Here is an 18,996-nt window from a genome sequence, read left to right as displayed (position 1 = left end):
ATCTGACGAAGTACGGTTGACGAATTCCAAGAGAAAATTGTACGCATCGGTGTTTGCGTACTTTCTTACCGTAGTCGATTTAAAAAAATAGCCTCTCCGTTATTTTGGAATTCAGCTTAATACAGATTCTGGAAACAAAGCTTTGTTGAGATCAAAAAATGCCTATTTTATCTGTCTCTGTTAATGTCACGCTGTCTGCTGAAAAAAATACTGAACTTCTTAAAGAGCTATCAAATGTCGTGGGAAAATTACTCGGAAAGCCCGAAAAGGTATAGCAATTCTAAAATTGTTCAAATGAATTATAAAACGTGTTTTTTCAGTATATGTGCATTCATATTAACACCGACCAGTCAATATCCTTTGCTGGAACCACTCAGCCAGCTGGATTCGCTATCTTGAAGTCGATTGGTGGAGTTGGGACCTCAAAACAGAACAACGCTATATCAAACAAACTTTTCCCTTTATTCAAGGAGTATCTCGGAATTCCAAGTGATCGGTAAATTTTAAGCAGATTTCCAGATCTGAAAAGTACTTGTCCAGGTTCTACATCGAATTTGTCAACATTGGTGCGGCCGACATCGCTTTCGATGGACAGACATTCGCTTGAATAGATGCTCTCAAGAAGTGACGATGATTAATTCGTTCTTCTATGTTATAAATGTCAGAGTGTATAAATGTACGAACATTAATTTGAAACTGCATCACATTAATTCAATTCAACCGTTCGCTTATACATGTTTTAGTTACAATGAGCACGCACAAATGCTTTCGAATCTAAATGTATCTGAGGAAATTCTAGAAAAACGTAAGATATTTTACATTATGAAACAGATGTGTTTATTTGACTGATTGAATTGCCATAATGAGTTGTGACAGAAAACTAATAAAGTTTGGTTTTAGAAACCTTTACAAAAAGCTACCAGAAAAAAAAACATAATAGGAAAGCGAAACGGAAGGTGTTTTTTTTAAATATTAGAATTATTTGACGAAAACCCGGGAGTAGAGAAACAAAGTGGATACATTTGGTAGATGTTTGAAAAAGATTATCACATGAAAAAGAGAGTATACTAACGCCCCTATAACTGTTGAGAACATTTCACCGTGACATCGTGTTCATCAGTTATGGAAGAACGACTATGACATTTAGATCGTAAAAGAGAACGAACACGTAAAAGTAAAATTAACTTTCGAAGGGGACTAGTTGACGGCTAGTTTAATAAAACCAATGAGAATATTGAGAACAAGGACAACAGTTCCGAAGAGGAGAATGATGTATTGGAATAGATCTCGACGTCTGAAACAAGATATGCCGTAAATGAACGCACTGAACACTTTACCTGGGACTCAATCCAGAACTTTTCAGTAATGTTTGAACTATGAATTGACCATCTAATGCATAAACAGGCATTGCATTGAACAATCCAAGAGCAAGGGATAGTGTGAACATGTATTTCACAGCCAATTCGAAATGTTCAAACCATGAAATGTGGACAAAAGAGAAACGAGGAGTTAGAGGAGAAATTGAAACCATTTCAAGCATCTGAAACAATAATTGTCTTAGACTTCATTAGCTGGACTTTTTTGTTGTCTATGCAGAAGATGACACCTGGGAAAACGCGAAGAAGAAGAAGAAGAATGGCACTGAATTATTTACCTCATTCAGTTGTCCCACAAAAAGAATTGGCTTGTTTCGGTTGGCTAATCCTATTTTTACAAGTCTTGTTCCATTGTGTAGAGCCGGATAGACACAAACTTTCTCCGCTTGATCTTTTTCGTTTTTGCAAGGGTCGCTAACGTTACAAACGGCTTGTTCAACAACATGCCTCGCATGAAGACAACTGTATTTTGTAACCGTTTTTTCTTCAACTGGAGCAGCGCCTAATGCAGCACCATACGGAGTATCATCGTGTGCTTCTAAACCAAGAAGAGCATTCAATTGAGGCGCGCGTGTTTGAGCTTCTACTTCCTTAGCAACCTTCTCTTCTCGTTCGAAACAAACATGGGCAGTCGTAACATTGAACTCATCGCAACACAATATTTCGTCAGCCTCCGTACGATGCTGAAATCCTCTTTTTTTTGAAATGGGGAATAATCAAAGACAAACGTTAAATGATGTAGCTGCTTCAACAGCTTCTTTGTCAACACATCTTCCATTGTGCATATTCTTCGAATCCCGAATACATCTCCACCAGTCTGCCGTAGTTTCTACAGAACACTCATCGATACTTTTCACAATATCTCCCGAAAAAAGCCCTGTTTGTGAATTTGACAAGCCGGATCGAATGTCCACACCTTTTACTGAAACGCCATTGCCATAAGCCAACACTGGTGATAAAATAACTGGGGTCAGGTGGAACATTCCAAATGCAAGAAGAGCAAGAAGGAGATTATGCCAAATTCCAGCTCCGAATATTTGAAGACGACGGAAAGGAGTAGCTCTTTTCAGGGAAACTGGTTCGATATCAGTGAAGGCCCCTGGATAAACTGCGAGTACGAAGATTCCAAATCCGTTGACAGTTACATTGTTAGAAATCGCAGCCCATGCGTGTCCAAGCTGTAAATGAATATTTATTTATTTCTTTTCTTCTTCAGTCGCTACTTCATGAAAAACAGCAGCAGCAACGAGAACAATCATGAAAACTGGGATATGACTCCAAGGAAGATTGAATCCTGGTATAATTGGAACCAAACCACGTGAAGATGATTTCTGACCATCTTCAATCATATCGTATTCTGAATCGTCAATAATAACCGGATCGTGCATTTCATCTGGTGCTGTCGTCTGAAAAACAATTTGGAAAGTAGAAAATAGAGGTTTGGGATACCGTTTTCACTTCGGGTGGTGATATTGAAGTGAGAACATCATGCATAGATCGATATTCCATTCCTCTATAAGCAGCTACTTTAGGTCGAGCAGTAGTCATCCATTGGCCGACGTCGCGAAGTAGAAGATGTGACATGTAGAACGTCATTCCGAACAAACAGATAACTGAAGCAGCGACACCAACTACGAACCATATGCGTACTATTAAATTTCGACATTTTGATCGACGAGACTCCTCGAAAAACAAATCTGAAATTTTCAATTTTTAATATACCGTAAAAAGTGTATTAGAGCGACACCTTTAATAGAACGACACCTCTAATAGAACGACACCCATCTATACTCAGAATTCATGAATATGATTAATCCAGTGTATTTTCTTGTTTTTGATTAGAAGCAGCGTGAATAGTAACCTCTAGATCAACAAACAGAACTTTCAAAAAAGTTTTTCCGTTTAACTTTAGTGAGTTTCAGAAACCACAACATTTTTCTGAGAGGCGGTTGAAAAATAGAGCGACATGTCGCTCTAATACAGTTTTTACGGTATTTTGTTTCTATGGAAGGTACCAAATATAAAAAAGAACCAACATGAAGAAACGTCAAAACTAACCACTTTTCTTCTCTTCATCCAAAATATCAACTTTATCATTCAATAAAGTTGTTTCTTTGGGTGGGGCGGTTACATAAAACCGAATTTGGAATGGTGAAACCTCAATTCCGAACCGATGAGATAAACGAAGATATGGCTCGAAATGAGCGACACGAAGGACATAATCGATAAGGAATATTGCACTCCATGCGATTAAAAATATCGCGATCGCACTTGTGGCCAGCATATAGTGTTCTGTAAGATACTTTCTTCAGTTAATTTCAGTTAAACTTTACGATTTACATTGACTGGTCTTCCTCACTTTAATCGCATTCTCGTTTTAATATTTTTCTGAAACTATAAAAACTTCGAAGAAGGTCATTCAGACATTCATAATAAATATGTTTTAAAAGGACAATTAGACCTTCCTGTATAAAAACAATAAAGATTAGAAAAACCCAAACATTTATTCATTCATTAAAATGCGAGATTCGAAAGTGAGATAACACGGATGACAATAACTAACCCGGAATGGAGGGATATTTTTCAAATATTACGAATATATGTTAATCTTAAATTAATACTTTTAAATTTTCTTTAATTGCTTTTTCAGCAAAGCGACCCGCTGTTTGTGTGCTTCCGTTGGGATATGTTTCTCTTTTGATAAGTCAATTGCTTCATTTTGAGTTCCAAAAATGTGTGTCGCCGCACGTGGGACCTGAAGATTTGAGAATGGAAAAAAATTAATTCACGAGTATAGGAACTCACGACAGGCATATTATAAATGTTTTTTAGAATGAATTCGATATCCCGAGATTCGATCTTTTTGATTTCTCTGTTCTTGATCATTTTGCATGCTTTATCAATTAGAGCACTAACAAAATCATCAGCATAATCGACAAGTACATCTTTCACACTTTCTTCAAGAACCGTTGTCGAACTGATTTGTTGCATCAAATCATCTAATTTTGACTGAAAATGATTTAAGTGAAAAAGTATTGTTTAACAGTCTACCTTGTCCATTATAGCTCCACATGGAACTGAGGCCGGCATCAGATTCGGCTGCTGCTGCTGTTGAGGCGGCTGTTGTTGAACCTGTTGAACTGGTTGAGGAGGTGGTGGAGCTTGTTGCTGTATAGGTGGGGGTCCTTGTGATTGAATCTGTTGCGGTGCAGGTTGTTGTTGCTGTTGCATAGACATTATTTGAGGTGGCATTGGAGAATTTGGCTGGAACATAGGTTTTTTCGTAACATTTATTTATAAAAACTATAATTTGGGAAAACAGTGCAGTTTTTAATGGCGAAATTGGATTTAGGCGTTTGAAATTCATTTATACTAGCTTACCATAAACTGTGGTTGTCCAGCACCTTGCTGCATTCCATGTTGGGGTGGTCCACCAACCATTCCCATCGGATGACTGGATGGCCCAGGCTGTAAAACCCGCTATTTTAATTATTTTCAGCAGATAAAACGAACCCCGGGCGCCATTCCCAGTGGGATTTGCCCCCCTTGATTTGGCGGAGGAATCGGCCGTTGAGCCATTTGGATCGGCTGCCCATTTTGATTGAACTGCTGTTGTGGTTGCTGTTGTTGTTGCATTCCCATTGAAGAAAAGTGCTGAGGAGGTCCTTGACCGCGCATTTGTGGTGGTGGATAGGGCATTCCCCGCACTATGAAAAGGAAAAATACATCAACTTAAAAATTGATAATTCTTACTCGGCTGTTGCATTTGCATTCTTATCGGACCTCCCATTCCACCCATTTGTGGCGGTGAGACAAACTGTTGCTCATTGGGGTTCTGATGGTTCTGTGGCGGTGGTCCCTGTTGCATTGGCTGAAAATGTGGATAAAACACATGATATCCATGGGGAAACGGCCACATAATAGTTTTAGTATAGTCAGTATATAGTAGGGACGTCACGACGTGAAGCTTTTGTGATAGGAAGAGAGTTGAGAGAAGGGGAACAATCGATATTGGAATAATACACACACATTGGACGTTTACGGAAAGAGACCAGAGAGAAGGGGTGCTTTCCGATTTTTTATTATTTTTACTTTTCGGTGGGTCGACGGAAACAGTCACATTGGCGAACAAACATATATTGAAGCAAGAATGACTCAATTTTTCGACAGACAAAAACCAAATGATAAACAAATGTCAGTAATTTTTTCAAGCGCATATGTTTAACGAGCACGGGCAAAATATGCTGATAGCGACATGAAGAGCTTACAGAATTCACGGAGAGAGCCGCAGCGATTTGCGGATTAGCCTGAACTATTATGTGATTATTTGGAGACGGCGGCAGTGAATCCATTTTCAAATATCTGAAAAGTTTCTGCTTCGGAAATTATTTAAATTTAATGAAAAGTGTTTTCGGAAAAAATAAGTCTCACTGAATCTGGTGTGAGACCATTTTAAAATTCCGATAATGCGCCTTTGAAGAGTACTGTTTGGTAACTGTTTCATTGATTGATTGAAAACTTAGGAATAAAAATGGAAACACTGGAATACAGCAATCAGATGACTACTGATTCATGCACACGAAATTATACGCGAAACAGTAAAATTAGAGAATTCGAATTATCTTCAAACGGAAAAACTATTCGACAAATGTAGGACATTCAGATTTGAAGAGAGACGTAGGGAAAGAGAAATTGAGGCCAATGAATAGGAGGAGAGGGAGAGAGAGAAGGACACCTCTTTTTATCTCTCTTCCTCTTTCTTCTGTGAAAAATAAATGAGCGTGGACGTGGGAATACTAGGCCAGCAAGGAGACGCAATATAACGGGAAAAGAGCAGACAAATAGAAAATAATGTCTAATAAAACAAACATGTCACAAACTGTCTCTCCACTATCTTACATTTTGACAGATAGTTTTAGATGGACTGAACTACTGATCAAAATGATCTATGGGTGAAAATAAGAATCCGTAGATTGAGGGTGGAAAGTGAACTACTTTTCTTTCAAGAAGGATGCTGCAAGAGGAACATTTTAAAAACTTTCTTATTTTGATTCTTGTCTCACATGAAGTCTGGTATGACCAAAGTGGTGATGTTATAAGGGAGAGAAAACACGTTGTTTCTCGAATCATAATCAAATTTTGTTTATCTGATGGTTGGATCAGATGAATGAAAGCTTACCAGAACAGTACAAGCGTTCCTTGCGACGGCCACGCCCATTTCGTGCAGCAGTGTTCTGAAATTGAACGCAGCTTGAAATGGGAGTGGGCGTAGCCGCCGCATGGGGGGAGTTATCCTTGCATAGAAAAATTTGAATTCGTAATAAATCAAAAAAGATACGAACAAGATCGGTTGAAAGGATTTATTGATTAACTCAATAATATGCTAGTTCAGTGGGGTCAGTGGGGTTGTTAGTGGGATTGTAGCCTCATCCACGACGAGAGCTTTGACGATAGCTTTTCGTAGACTTTCCTCTGGTAGATCTGCGAGAACCACTACGGCTACGACTACGGCTACGGCTGGAGCTGTGAGTAGAAGACTCGCTGAAAATATAGATAATTAGGGTACCAAGGATACAGGAATCAGACGTACCGAGCAGCTCGTCGAGATCTTGTTGCAGCTTTTGGTTTCGAAGTGACACGACGTCTTGAGAGACTTCTTTCGGTCGAACGACGTGATGACACCGAACGACTGCTTCTTCTCGAAGAACGAGCACGACGGAGACGACGACTCGGTTCTCTGGCAGTGGAGACAGAACGAGAGCGAGAACGGGAGCTGTGGGCACGGACCGATTTACTGAAACGGTTTAGATTTGTAAATTTGTTGAGCCTTTCTAGTATTACCTTCCCATCTTGCGACCACTTCCTTTTACGGACCGAGTTAAACGCTTTGAACTCGACCGACGACGTGATGACGAACGAGAGACTGACGAACGGCTTCGGCGACCACGGTAGCTGGACGCAGATCTTGCACTACGGCTGCGGCTACGACGGGAAGAGCCGGAAGAATCACGAGAGACCGAACGAACTGAACGACGGCTTGTATGACCTCCAGTGGCCTTCTTTCTTGGAGTGAAACGTCCGTTTTGATCACGAGGGGCCAGTGAAGCAGCACGGCTTCTTCTTCTTTTCTCGGAAGGCTTCATTGTTCGAGTAGACGATACGAAGGATAATACTAGTCTTCCACTAAGGTTTTCATCTTCTTTTATGCACAAATTGACCGTGTCAGTAGGCTAGTAAACTAGATTTCGGTGGCAAGGACACGTATTCGAATGGTAATTGTTACAGTACTGAAATAAGTTTAATTCCGACAAAAAGTCCACGTGGAATCTATTTCACTTCATTTTTTGTTTTATTGTTCTGAATTCAGAATACTTTATACAATAAGTGACAGTTTAAAACAAACAAAAATGTAATTCAGTGTTGACAACGAAATAAACATAACCAGTTTTATTCTTCTTTTTTTTGCTCTACGTAATTCAAAGATTAAGCAGATTGTGCTGTACGGGCGGCACGTAATCTTCCCGCTTCACGAATTTCACTCATTAGAGAATCTCTCAAATCTGGATTCTTCTGAACAAATGCCTGGGGTGTTGATGATCCGATCAGAGTTTGTGGAGGAGGAGGAGGAGGCGGTGGAGGGGGCGGAGTCGAAGTTGGGCGGTTCGATAATTCAACTGTATCCACAACTTTTCCAAGTGATATTCCTGATCTTTCAACTGGCATCCCAATTTTTCGAAGTTTTGGCCCTTTCAATACATCCGATATATCAAATATTTCTCCTAATGTATTAGCTGGTTTTTGTTGTTTCGAAACGTTTGCAGCTGCCGATTTGATTGAAATCACTGTTGGGGCCATTGATCCTTTTGGATATGGGGGTGACGTGACAGAAGTAACGGCTGTTTTTGATGACGTGACAGAAAGAATTCCAGAAATTGGTTGACTTCTTCTGTTAGTAGATGGTGATGGAGCAACATTATTCAATAAAGAAGTGGTCTGAGATGATGTAGTCACTGGAGCCGATATCTTACGGTATGTGACAGGAGATGGAGGGATTGTCGACTGATCAGTTGACATTGCACGAGTCATCGGAGATATCTTGCTTTTCGATGGCGAGGGTAGAGGAATTTTTCTTTGAGTGTTTGGTGATGTCACAATATTGATTGTAGTTCTTGTAGTATATCCTGAGTCTCTCTGGTCTTCTGATGTTGTTCTTGTCATTGCAGAAGGTGCTTGATTCTTACGGTAATTGACAGGAGACGAAACTTGAGGAGCCACTTTTTTCTCATCCAAAGAAACTGTTTTCTGTGGCGAAATACCATTTGGGATTCTATTAGAATATCCATTTTGATCAATTGATGCACCTCTTGTCATCGGAGGATTCGAATGATTCTTTCGATAATGAGATGATGAAGATGATGACGTGGCAGATATCATTCCTCCTTGATGCTTTTGAACATTTCCATTAGTCATCTGTGGATGAACTTGTGGTTTTTCATATGTCTTCTTCTCTTCTTTAACCGGAACTGATGCATAAATCTTTGTAGAATTCATTGGTTCAGGAGTCTTTCTCAAAAGTTTTGGTGACGATGCAAATTCCGGTCCAGTGTACGGTTTCTGAGCAATCTTAAGAATATTTGGAGCAATAATTGGAGTAGATCCCGGAGCAACTGGAGCTGGTTTCTTTGATACTCCATTCATTTGAAGTCTGACGTATCCATTTGAAGGAACAGAGGGCATTCTAGGAGCACTCGATTGTTGTTCTTTTCGATATTCAGAAAGTTTCGGAGGAGGTGTATTTGGAATTGGTGGAGCCACTTCATCAATTTCTTCGTAAATGTCGTCTGGATCGATTGGAAGTCCTGGAGATTTCATTGGTTTATATTCAACCATACGTGGTCCAGATGATGATTTTGTAGGAGACTGAGGTGGAGATTTTACTAATTCCTTCCTTTTAGGTTCTGGTGACTTCACATTAACCTCCAAAGTTTTTGGATTACGGTATTGTTTAACTTCTTTTTCGCGTTGTCGTTGTTCTTCAACTTCTCTTCGGAGTCTATCAACAGCTTCTGTATTCTGAGCAATTGTAGCAGATACTTTCTTTTTTGAGACAATTTCATTTCTATTCTCATCTGTTTTTGGAGATATTGGAGCTCCATTTTGTACAGGAATAGTGGAAGACGCCGATGAGGTTGATGATGGTTTCTCTCTAAAAGAACGTTTTCACTTTTAACAGATGTTGTGAAAAAGACTTGCCTCGAAGCTTTCTGATATACAGTACCACCGGGAACTGCTCCACCACGTGCTGGAGGAGAAGAACTAGAGATTGTTGGAGGTGCATAGAAGTTTCCGTACTGAGGAATTTTCAGGGGAAGTTGTTTTTTGGCATTGATATTATTATTGTTGTTCGTCCTGATATTATTGTTGTTATTCAGGTTAGACATCGATTTCGGACGATCTGAAATTATTTATATAAAATCAATTTGATTTCCCTCTTTGCTTACCTGATAAAATCTGCTGCTCCAGTAACACTCTCAGTTTTTCATGTTCTTTCAATACTTCTGCCTGGAAATAATGCATATATTTATTTTCAACCTAAAAAACTCAAACCTTCATTCTTTCTTCTTCGATCGAACCTCCATTTTCTGATCTCACTTGATGATAGGCTTCAACCTTATTGTGCAATTTCTTGAACATCTCCTCATAATCAATCTCATTTTCTTGTTTTCTATGAGGTGGAGGAGGTGGAGGGGGACTACTGATTGAATTTGTTGAATTCTGACGGAAATGTTCTGTTTTTGGAATGGGGGACACAAGTTGAATGTTCGAAGAAGATGTTGGAATTGGCGGAGTGAAAGAAATGGAATTCATTGGAGGACCAGGTGGGGGAGGAGCCGCCCGTTTTGAACGGGTCTTTTGAGCAATTGGATATTCATCATATTGGCTGATAGGCGTAGAAACCACTCTGAAAAAATCAGATATTTAAAAAATAAGAATTTTTAACTTACGATTCTTCATCATCCAAAACAATATTACTTTTTCTTGTTATCACTACAGTATCATCAGATCCACCAGAGACAACGGATGACGTGGCAGATGGAGGGAACGAAGCACGCACAGTACCAGGGGGAGAATAATGAATTACACTTGTTTGTGCAACACTTCCTTTTCTCTGAAAATATGAAACTAATAAAGTTGTCTAGAATACAATCAGTGTGTGATTTGAAATTTTTATTTCGAAAATCTTTCGAAAAATTTCTTTCGAAAGATTTTTCGAAAATTCTTTCGAAATTGCTTCGAAGGCACACAGAGAATACAATTAATAACCAACCGGTGGCATAACTTCTTCCTGAATAGAAGATGTCGTGATAGAGTCTGCCAATGACGTCGTCTCCTCTTCAATCGGAATAGTAGTACTCACAGAATTGCTGCAATTTAATTCTCTGTTTCCAATCATTTCTTTTTCTCTAAATCTATTCTCTCTTCTCCTCTTTTTCTGGCTTGAACAGCCAAAGTTAGCATAAAATAGAATATGAATCAGAGAGGGTTCGCATAGAAACTAAAACTATACGATCATCGGAAAAGGAGAGGTATAATGTTGCGCATAATTATGTGAAAAGTGGGGACGAAAAGGGTTTATATACATATTAGCTGATTTCGAATAAGTGAAGAATGAAAGTGGTTACAAGTGGTCACCTTTAGGTAACAAATAAACAAGAAAACAATCTAGTTATTTGGAAGAAATAAAACAGTTTTCAAAATCAGATGACTACAGTAAGAACACGGATCCAAGTGTTTCTTTCCAATGTAAACCATCGGTAATCCTAATTTTAACACTCCATATATTTCCAAACGTATCACGACTATTGGTTTCAGAGCAGTAAGGGTCGATATACATTCCACGTCACACGGAATGAAACGATATAAACTGGATATATGTTTGAAAAATGAAAACGAAACAAGGAACATGAAAGCTGCCTCTTTTTCTCCTCTCGGAGCTCACAGCTGGGAGCTGAACAAACATAAATTTGGCACTTTGAACAAAAAAGAAAACGGAGTTCTCCTTTTTTATCTGTTGGAATTGAAGGAAATCTTGTTTCATTTTCAGCCAATCTTCGTTCTTCTCTTTTTTCTCCCGTTTTCTTTTTTTTCTTATCGAGACATTCTACTTAAAACACGTCATTTCTAATGTCATTTAGCATCTCATCGTAATATAATAAACTTCTTTTTTTTCTCAATTCACATCATTTCGATCGTTTGCAAATAATCATCATCATCTACTTATAGAAGTGAAAACAAGTGGAAAAATGGAAAAAGAAGTGGAAGAAGAAGGAAAGGAATGACAAGAGAAAAAGGGAAACGAAATTGAATGAATTCATCATTTTCGGGTTTGGATTGGATTGGTTACAATCACCGTGAAAGGATCTCGAGATGCAAAAGAAAGAACGTTAAAATTTGTGAGACTAAATGCCAAATACGGTTTAAAAAATTCAAAAACTATACACTTTCCAAGTTTTCATGCCAAATAACTGTGAAAATCGTCTTCTCCGTACCTAAATCACTCTGAAACAATCTTCTCCTCATCTCATTATCCTTTCTTTGCATGTTAAAGGTGTGAAACCAATAATTCAGAATATTCATCCGGGTGGCCGAGTGGGGAAAGGCACGAGTGTTCACTCGATGGGCGTCGACCCTGCGCAGGTTCGAATCCTGCCCCAGGTGTAAAGTTTTTTGAAGATTTTGAAACCTTGTTTATGTATCACGAGGATTTATATTGAACTACTAGAAATCAGAAATTATGGAAATCTGAATAAACTCAAAATATTTCTTGTTACAAATGAAACATTTTCTCACTTTTTCAGTCTAATGAGAAACAATTGAGATTATGTTGACAAAAAGCATAATATGTCATGAAGGAAAGTTCAAAAGAAGTAACCAATCGAGAGAAAAAAGAAAAGCAAATGGACAAACCTGTTCGTATCCAACGTTTCTTGAATAGGAGGAGGAGCCGCCGGGGCAGGTGTCGTCTTCTGGAAAACAGGAATTCAGTTTTCAGAAAAAGGAAGGAGTGAGTCACCTTTTTGAAGATTCCAAGGAATCTCTTCTCGCCACTTTTCGTTTTCATCTTGGCATCTATAATTATGAAATCAAAAAAGTAATTTAGAATTGAGTTGAGAAAAAAGTGGGAGAGAAAGGAAGAGCAAGTAACACAAAACGAATGTTGAATACTGATAAAAAAAGATAGTTGTGGAATGAGAGAATGAGAGAATTACAGAAGAAAAATTGATAAGATATGTAGAAATAGAATAGGAATTGAAGATGAAAAAAGAACAAAGAAAGAGTTGGAAGTTAGAAGTTCGATTGAAGAGAGTTTCAAAAATTACAGTACCCCAGCATACTGTAGTTTCTCAATTCCATTTCGTTTGACCTAAATTCTTTTGGTATTCTAATGCTTCATTGTATCTATGTATAGTCTTTTTGGGTGACCGAAGTGCAACAAAAAGAAACAGAAAATGTTTGTCCAGGTCTAAACCAGAATATGCATTTGCATGTGTTCAATTATGAAAACATTTTCGCATTTCACATTTTTACTCTGTGTTCCGTTTTGCCCCCAAAAAAAGAAATATCTAGAGACAAAAAGGAGAAGAGATGGGAAAATGAATAGAAATGACCGGAGATATATGGGAAAGCTTCTTCGAAAAGAGTCTATTAGGTGGAAACGGCGGAAAAAGAAAACGGTTTGAAGTGGGGGAAAATAGAGAATAAAAGGGAGAGAGAGAGAGGAAGAGAGTGACTGAAGAAATCATGCAATTGTCTGTGTGAAATACAATATGCACACATCGAGAATAATACAAATGAACACGAAGAACAGAACAGCCACTTCAGAGGATAACCCAGGAACGTATTTTCACAGTTTTAAACAAATCAACTAATGTGTTAGCCGAAAAGAGTAAAGGATACTTTTTGATAAAAAGAAAACATCTGATTTTTGGAGGAATCGAGGTTTCTAGCGTTCTGATTGTGAGTTTTGATAATGAGGCGTTTCTCGTACTTTTATAAGTTTATAAGCAGATGAATATAACTTGACAACTGTATCAACAGTTTTTCTAATTTGAATGGAAGGGACAGTTACAGTATTCGATTGTTTTACTGACCAGGGAAAAAACTCCTTTGCTAATATTTTGTTGACGTGGCAAAGCGATTGAACATTTTCAGGTGCTACCATTAAGTATGCTCAAGTAGATGGTACCTCTGATAAAATTAGACTTGCTATTCTCACTTTACTTATTCTTTATTATATCGATTCTTTTGAGTTTCGAATTCGGCTCGAAAAATTTTCAAAGATTCGCACCACGCCTCGAGCGAATCATAAGTTACTGAGCCGCAGTGATTCATAGAGTGTTATACCCATCTACGTCTGCTAAAATCAAATTGTGATCTTCGAAAACTTCTACAAGTAAGTTACTAGGGCGAACATGAGCGAAAAAAAAATAGACAAATTAAAAGAAAATTCCATAAACAAGAGTATGAATGAAAACGAATCGGTGTTCCAATTGAGAATGAAAACAAAAAAAAGTGAAAATACTCTTCAAAACTTCTCATTCGTTTACGCCTCGTTCGACACCCAAAAGACAGTGATAAGACGTCGGAAAGTAAGGAAAGAGAGTACATATCTATTATGCACACGGTTTTCTGTGTCTCTTCATCTGCCACACTATTTTATTTCATTTGACATATTGAAGAGAAAATAAGGAGGGGAGGTGTGGTCGAGCACACAAATACAATCTCGTTTTGGAGAAGAGAACTGACAAGAATGAAAGAGAAATAGTGGTGTAATAAAGAAAGGGGAAGAGAAGAAAAATATATGATGAGCTGAAATTGACTTGTTTCGAACATAGATTCTTCGAATTGCTCATTCAAGAATGTTCATAATCCGTATAAATCCCCTTTCCCAATTCATATTTTTATTAATCTGGATGAGAAAGGTTCATAAATTGATATAGTCTCAAAAGAGTAAGGACTCTAATTTTTGATAAATATACTCAAAGTCTACTGTTAGAATGAAAACATCTACCGAAATAGTATTTTCAGACTGAAAACACAACGACATTGTATATTTTTTAATCCACTACTTTTTCAACTTATCGTCCCCATTTTTGTGGTTTTGTTGTCATAAATTCTTTTGGAATGACTCACGATTGACACTCTTGATATTCCAGGAACCTAATTGGAATGTCAAAAACAAAAAAAACTACTGATAACCGATAGTTCTGACCGCATTGAAAAACAAAATGACGCCAATGAGTTGGCGGAAATTGATATGAAAAATAATAACAGGATAAATAAGAAACATTTGTTCAATTAGATGAAACAACTTCAGAAAAAGAGAGTGAATTCATTCATTCAAATATTTACAAGAATACATCAGTCAGTCTTCAATCGTTCGATGAAGATCAAGACTTTTGGAGGTTAGTGTTAGTCGTTGGAGATGTCTGTTACCACCTTGTCACAATATCATCGTCTTCGGAAATATTGAATAATTCATCGAGAAATGGATGATCAACTAGTGATACCATACGAAGAGCAGATTTAGCTTCAGCCAGATCAGGAAGAGCCTACAAAATAATTGGTTGAAAGAGAGAAAGAACGCCTTCAAAGAAATACAAACCTGCCATTTTCTGGTTCTTAAATCTAGTCTTTCTGATTCTTTTGTTGTTGACTGACCATCGAATCCACCAGCAACATAAATTGAATAATCCATTGGACACGCAGAAAAATTGGATCTTGCATTGTGCATAACAGATACTGGATGCCATAAACCTTCTCTTATATCATATATTTCAGCAGTATCAAGTCGTTTGTTTCCATTGAATCCTCCAATTACCATACATACGTGATTCATTATTGAAACAGCTGTACAACCGGTTCGACGAGTTCTCATATTCGACGAGAGAGCATGCCATTCATTGACTATCGGATCATAAATTTCTCCGCCGAAATGAATATTTCTCCCATCAAATCCACCGACTGCCACAACTTTATTGTCTACGGTCACAACTGCTCCATCTGATCTCAAATGTGACATATTGGCAATCTCTGTCCATTGATCTGAGTGGTAGTCGTATATTTCAGCAGTTTTCAAACGAGACACTCCATTCATTCTGAAAACACAAAGAACTTATCCTATTAGGCAGAAAAAATAAGATAAGTTTTTTATTGCCTACAGTCAGACAATAATTTTTACGTCTGTCGAAAACATTCCATATACAGAACTGTTACCTTTTTCCAGACTAGTAATCATTAATTTTTCCATTAGTAATACTGACTGCTGATTGAATACTTTCAAAAAAAAAAGGAAGCAACGAACCCTCCGCAGGCATAAATGAGTTGCCTTCCATGAGAATCTTTGACTTTTGCTGCTGTCACATAACATCTTTTATCATGCATGTTGGCTCCGTTCTTCCAATTTTTCGTTGCCAAATCGAAAACAACTGTTGTTTGATAGTGTTGAAATCCATTGAAACCGCCAAAGACAACAAGTTTATCGTCGACGATCTCGATTCCATTGTAAGCTCGACGAATATTTGGTCTGAAAATAATAAGAAATGAGTAGAGCGGATGAGAAATCAGTGACCTACACATCGTAATCAAAATTACAGGATTGCCAGCGGTCGCATCTCGTGTTGAACACCTCGATCTTCTGGGCAACTCCTCGACTTGCCCATCCACCTGAAAACTCGCATATTTCTGAATTCAAATATTTTCTAGATAAGATTACTGTCGATCTTGAGTGTTCAAAAACAAATCAAACGGTGTTAACATACCGAATGAAACAATAGCTCCAATTGGCTGTCTATTGCGAATAACTTCATATTTCGTGGCATCTGGTTGTGGTCTTCTCGCGAAATTCTTCTGAGCGAATTGAACGATTTTATCGGATTGAAGCGGAGAGTTGTGTTTGATCCAATTGACAATTACAGTTCTTTCGTCTTCACTCTTCAAATTTAAATGTTTATCCGTGAGTAATCCCATCAGTTCATTCTCTTTTAGTGTCAAATATACATTCGTGCTGAACATCTGAAAGACACAATTCTGAGATTTTGTATAACAAAAAGATCAGATTACCGTCTGAAATTGTCTGATCATTGCTCGCCAGACTCTTACAGCCAGTGGAGTGTAATAGAGAAGTGCAAGACGGAATATTTTAATGATGTCTGAAAAGGAAACTGAGAAATATCAAGAATAAAACCATACTTTCATGTGACAAGTTTGCACAGATAACATCACTAATATAGTCGAGAGCAATACCGATTTGAAGGTAGGCGGCTGGTTCAAGGAGCTGAAAAAATGTGAAAATGATTGAGGTATAGTCATGAATCAAGTCACCTCAACAGCTTTTTGTACATTGATATTCGGTTTGATTCCCTGTTCAGAAGCCCTCAGAATTGTGAGTAAGAGATGGAGATCGGTGGCCGAAATTAGACGAATTCTGTAAGAAATCCAGTAGACATGAGAGTCCGCAACTGACCAAAAACCTATGAATTGAAGATTTGGAATCACGAAATTCGTTGGAGAACAAGACACGAAAGTATGTTGAATAGTGAGACAGAAGGCTTCGATCGACAATTACCTGAAAATTAATAATTTTCTTCTTCGGGTCTGAATTTACTTTAAGAGACAATGTCTCGCTCAAGCCACCAGGCCATGTTACACATAAACCAAAGTGATCCGTTCCGGCTGATTTTTTGATATGTTACTACCCCAGGAATTCTAAGATTTTTATACCATACCAGATTAGGCTCCGCCCCCTTTGAACTACCTAAACGATCGATTGAAGTTGAAAAATGAAAATTTTTCTTTCGAAAGATAGGATCAAAATCTCTTCAGAAATGAATTTCCAGCCTTATTTTGTGCATTTTACAAGATAACTACTTTTTTCTAGCTCGCCTGCATCATATAGAAAAAATCACTTTTTTGAAAAAATTGTCAATTTTTTCATGTTTTTTGGATTTTTCGGCTGGTCGAAGTACTGTGGTCCGAAGCAAACTTATGATGGTAAGATACGTATTTGTGTTGGCTATCTGAAAATATAAAGACTTTCCCCAGATTCCACTGTCAAGGTGAGTTATGATCAAAAAAGTGACTAAATTTGATGCATTTCGACGTACCCCCCTCCATGGTAAAAAATGGCTGGGTGACGAAAATTAAAAATATCTCTGATTTGAGTTATTCAGAGTTAGTATAGTGCTTACACAACTTTTCAGGCAATTCTAACCATGTTTCAGTGAGTTACAGACACCTCCTCCATTTTTTCGAATCAAAAAGTTTGAGCTCTCGTAACTTTCCTAATTCTGACTTAAAATCTTAGAAACTTCTGGAAAACAGTGAAATATACTTCAAAAACGCAAATGAATGAATAAATGTCAAGTTTTGTCGTTTTGTTCAACTTTCGTTTCATATCATATATGATAGCTTCATGTGTCTACGATAGGGAGGTATTCTAGGGTATGAAATGGCAGCATTCTTTTTTGTAATCAACTTTTAACTATTCACTTGCGTTTTTGAAATATATTTCACTGTTTTCCAGAAGTTTCATTAACTTTGAGTAATAATCTGAAAAGTTACGAGAGCTCAAACTTTTTGATTCGAAAAAATGGAGGAGGTGTCTGTAACTCACTGAAACATGGTTAGAATTGTTTGAAAAGTTGTGTAAGCACTATTCTAACTCTGAATAACTCAAATCAGATATATTTTTAATTTTCGTCACCCAGCCATTTTTTACCATGGAGGGGGGTACGTCGAAATGCATCAAATTTAGTCACTTTTTTGATCATAACTCACCTTGACAGTGGAATCTGGGGAAAGTCTTTATATTTTCAGATAGCCAACACAAATACGTATCTTACCATCATAAGTTTGCTTCGGACCACAGTACTTCGACCAGCCGAAAAATCCAAAAAACATGAAAAAATTGACAATTTTTTCAAAAAAGTGATTTTTTCTATATGATGCAGGCGAGCTAGAAAAAAGTAGTTATCTTGTAAAATGCACAAAATAAGGCTGGAAATTCATTTCTGAAAAGATTTTGATCCTATCTTTCGAAAGAAAAATTTTCATTTTTCAACTTCAATCGATCGTTTAGGTAGTTCAAAGGGGGCGGAGCCTAATCTGGTATGGTATAAAAATCTTAAAATTCTTGGGGTAGTAACATATCAAAAAATCAGCCGGAACGGATCACTTTGGTTTATGTGTAACATGACCTGTAGGCCTATGCTCGAGCCAGTCAGAGATTGTCTCTTAAGAATTATTCTAGATAATGACCTACTTCTTCATTGTTTCTGAGTACAAGAGTGACTGTTTGACTGAGTTTCTCGTCAAATGATTTGGTGAGTTCATGAGAATATTTCACTCGTTTCGCCGGCGACTCTTCGAACGATGAGTTATAATCAATGGCTGTTCTTGGTAATGGACTGGTTGCCAATTGGATTCCAGATATATCACTGATATCCATCTGAATATTTGGTATTCTACTGACTCCACACAGCCCTGACTTACCGTGTTTTTTCTGCAAAGTAGACGGAGGCGAAAAGTGAAATGAAAGTTAGGGAAAACGAGTCGAGAA

The 18,996-nt window shown here is 37.7% G+C and overlaps 6 protein-coding genes across 6 annotated transcripts; 2 read left to right on the top strand and 4 right to left on the bottom strand.

Moving 5' to 3' along the window:
• Positions 1–158: 158 nt before the first annotated feature.
• GCK72_010205 (uncharacterized protein) lies at positions 159–607 on the top strand (the record flags this gene model as incomplete). Its single annotated transcript, XM_003104106.2, has 3 exons — positions 159–269; positions 321–496; positions 541–607. 3 exons carry the CDS (start codon positions 159–161, stop codon positions 605–607), a joined length of 354 nt encoding a protein of 117 aa, XP_003104154.2.
• A 590-nt stretch (positions 608–1,197) lies between these two features.
• GCK72_010204 (uncharacterized protein) lies at positions 1,198–3,660 on the bottom strand (the record flags this gene model as incomplete). Its single annotated transcript, XM_053727742.1, has 7 exons — positions 1,198–1,294; positions 1,338–1,540; positions 1,655–2,059; positions 2,105–2,554; positions 2,600–2,782; positions 2,826–3,073; positions 3,435–3,660. The coding sequence occupies 7 exons, from the start codon at positions 3,658–3,660 to the stop codon at positions 1,198–1,200; spliced, it is 1,812 nt and encodes a 603-aa protein (XP_053587319.1).
• GCK72_010203 (uncharacterized protein) lies at positions 2,603–7,449 on the top strand (the record flags this gene model as incomplete). Its single annotated transcript, XM_053727741.1, has 2 exons — positions 2,603–2,673; positions 6,954–7,449. The coding sequence occupies 2 exons, from the start codon at positions 2,603–2,605 to the stop codon at positions 7,447–7,449; spliced, it is 567 nt and encodes a 188-aa protein (XP_053587318.1).
• GCK72_010202 (uncharacterized protein) lies at positions 6,803–7,519 on the bottom strand (the record flags this gene model as incomplete). Its single annotated transcript, XM_003104001.2, has 3 exons — positions 6,803–6,917; positions 6,967–7,170; positions 7,218–7,519. 3 exons carry the CDS (start codon positions 7,517–7,519, stop codon positions 6,803–6,805), a joined length of 621 nt encoding a protein of 206 aa, XP_003104049.2.
• Positions 7,520–7,859: 340 nt separating this feature from the next.
• GCK72_010201 (uncharacterized protein) lies at positions 7,860–12,498 on the bottom strand (the record flags this gene model as incomplete). Its single annotated transcript, XM_053727740.1, has 8 exons — positions 7,860–9,582; positions 9,729–9,831; positions 9,878–9,938; positions 9,984–10,338; positions 10,382–10,545; positions 10,705–10,801; positions 12,345–12,403; positions 12,451–12,498. The coding sequence occupies 8 exons, from the start codon at positions 12,496–12,498 to the stop codon at positions 7,860–7,862; spliced, it is 2,610 nt and encodes an 869-aa protein (XP_053587317.1).
• A 2,371-nt stretch (positions 12,499–14,869) lies between these two features.
• GCK72_010200 (uncharacterized protein) lies at positions 14,870–18,885 on the bottom strand (the record flags this gene model as incomplete). The annotated part of the gene is made up of 10 exons (XM_053727739.1): positions 14,870–14,989; positions 15,043–15,535; positions 15,742–15,963; positions 16,013–16,103; positions 16,199–16,451; positions 16,500–16,588; positions 16,650–16,713; positions 16,761–16,863; positions 16,910–17,004; positions 18,700–18,885. The coding sequence occupies 10 exons, from the start codon at positions 18,883–18,885 to the stop codon at positions 14,870–14,872; spliced, it is 1,716 nt and encodes a 571-aa protein (XP_053587316.1).
• Positions 18,886–18,996: the final 111 nt, after the last annotated feature.

This window comes from Caenorhabditis remanei, chromosome III, assembly GCF_010183535.1.
Source record: "Caenorhabditis remanei strain PX506 chromosome III, whole genome shotgun sequence".
NCBI lineage: Eukaryota > Metazoa > Nematoda > Chromadorea > Rhabditida > Rhabditidae > Caenorhabditis > Caenorhabditis remanei.
Note: the sequence above shows the minus strand (reverse complement) of the source record. Positions and strands in the feature narration are given on the sequence as shown.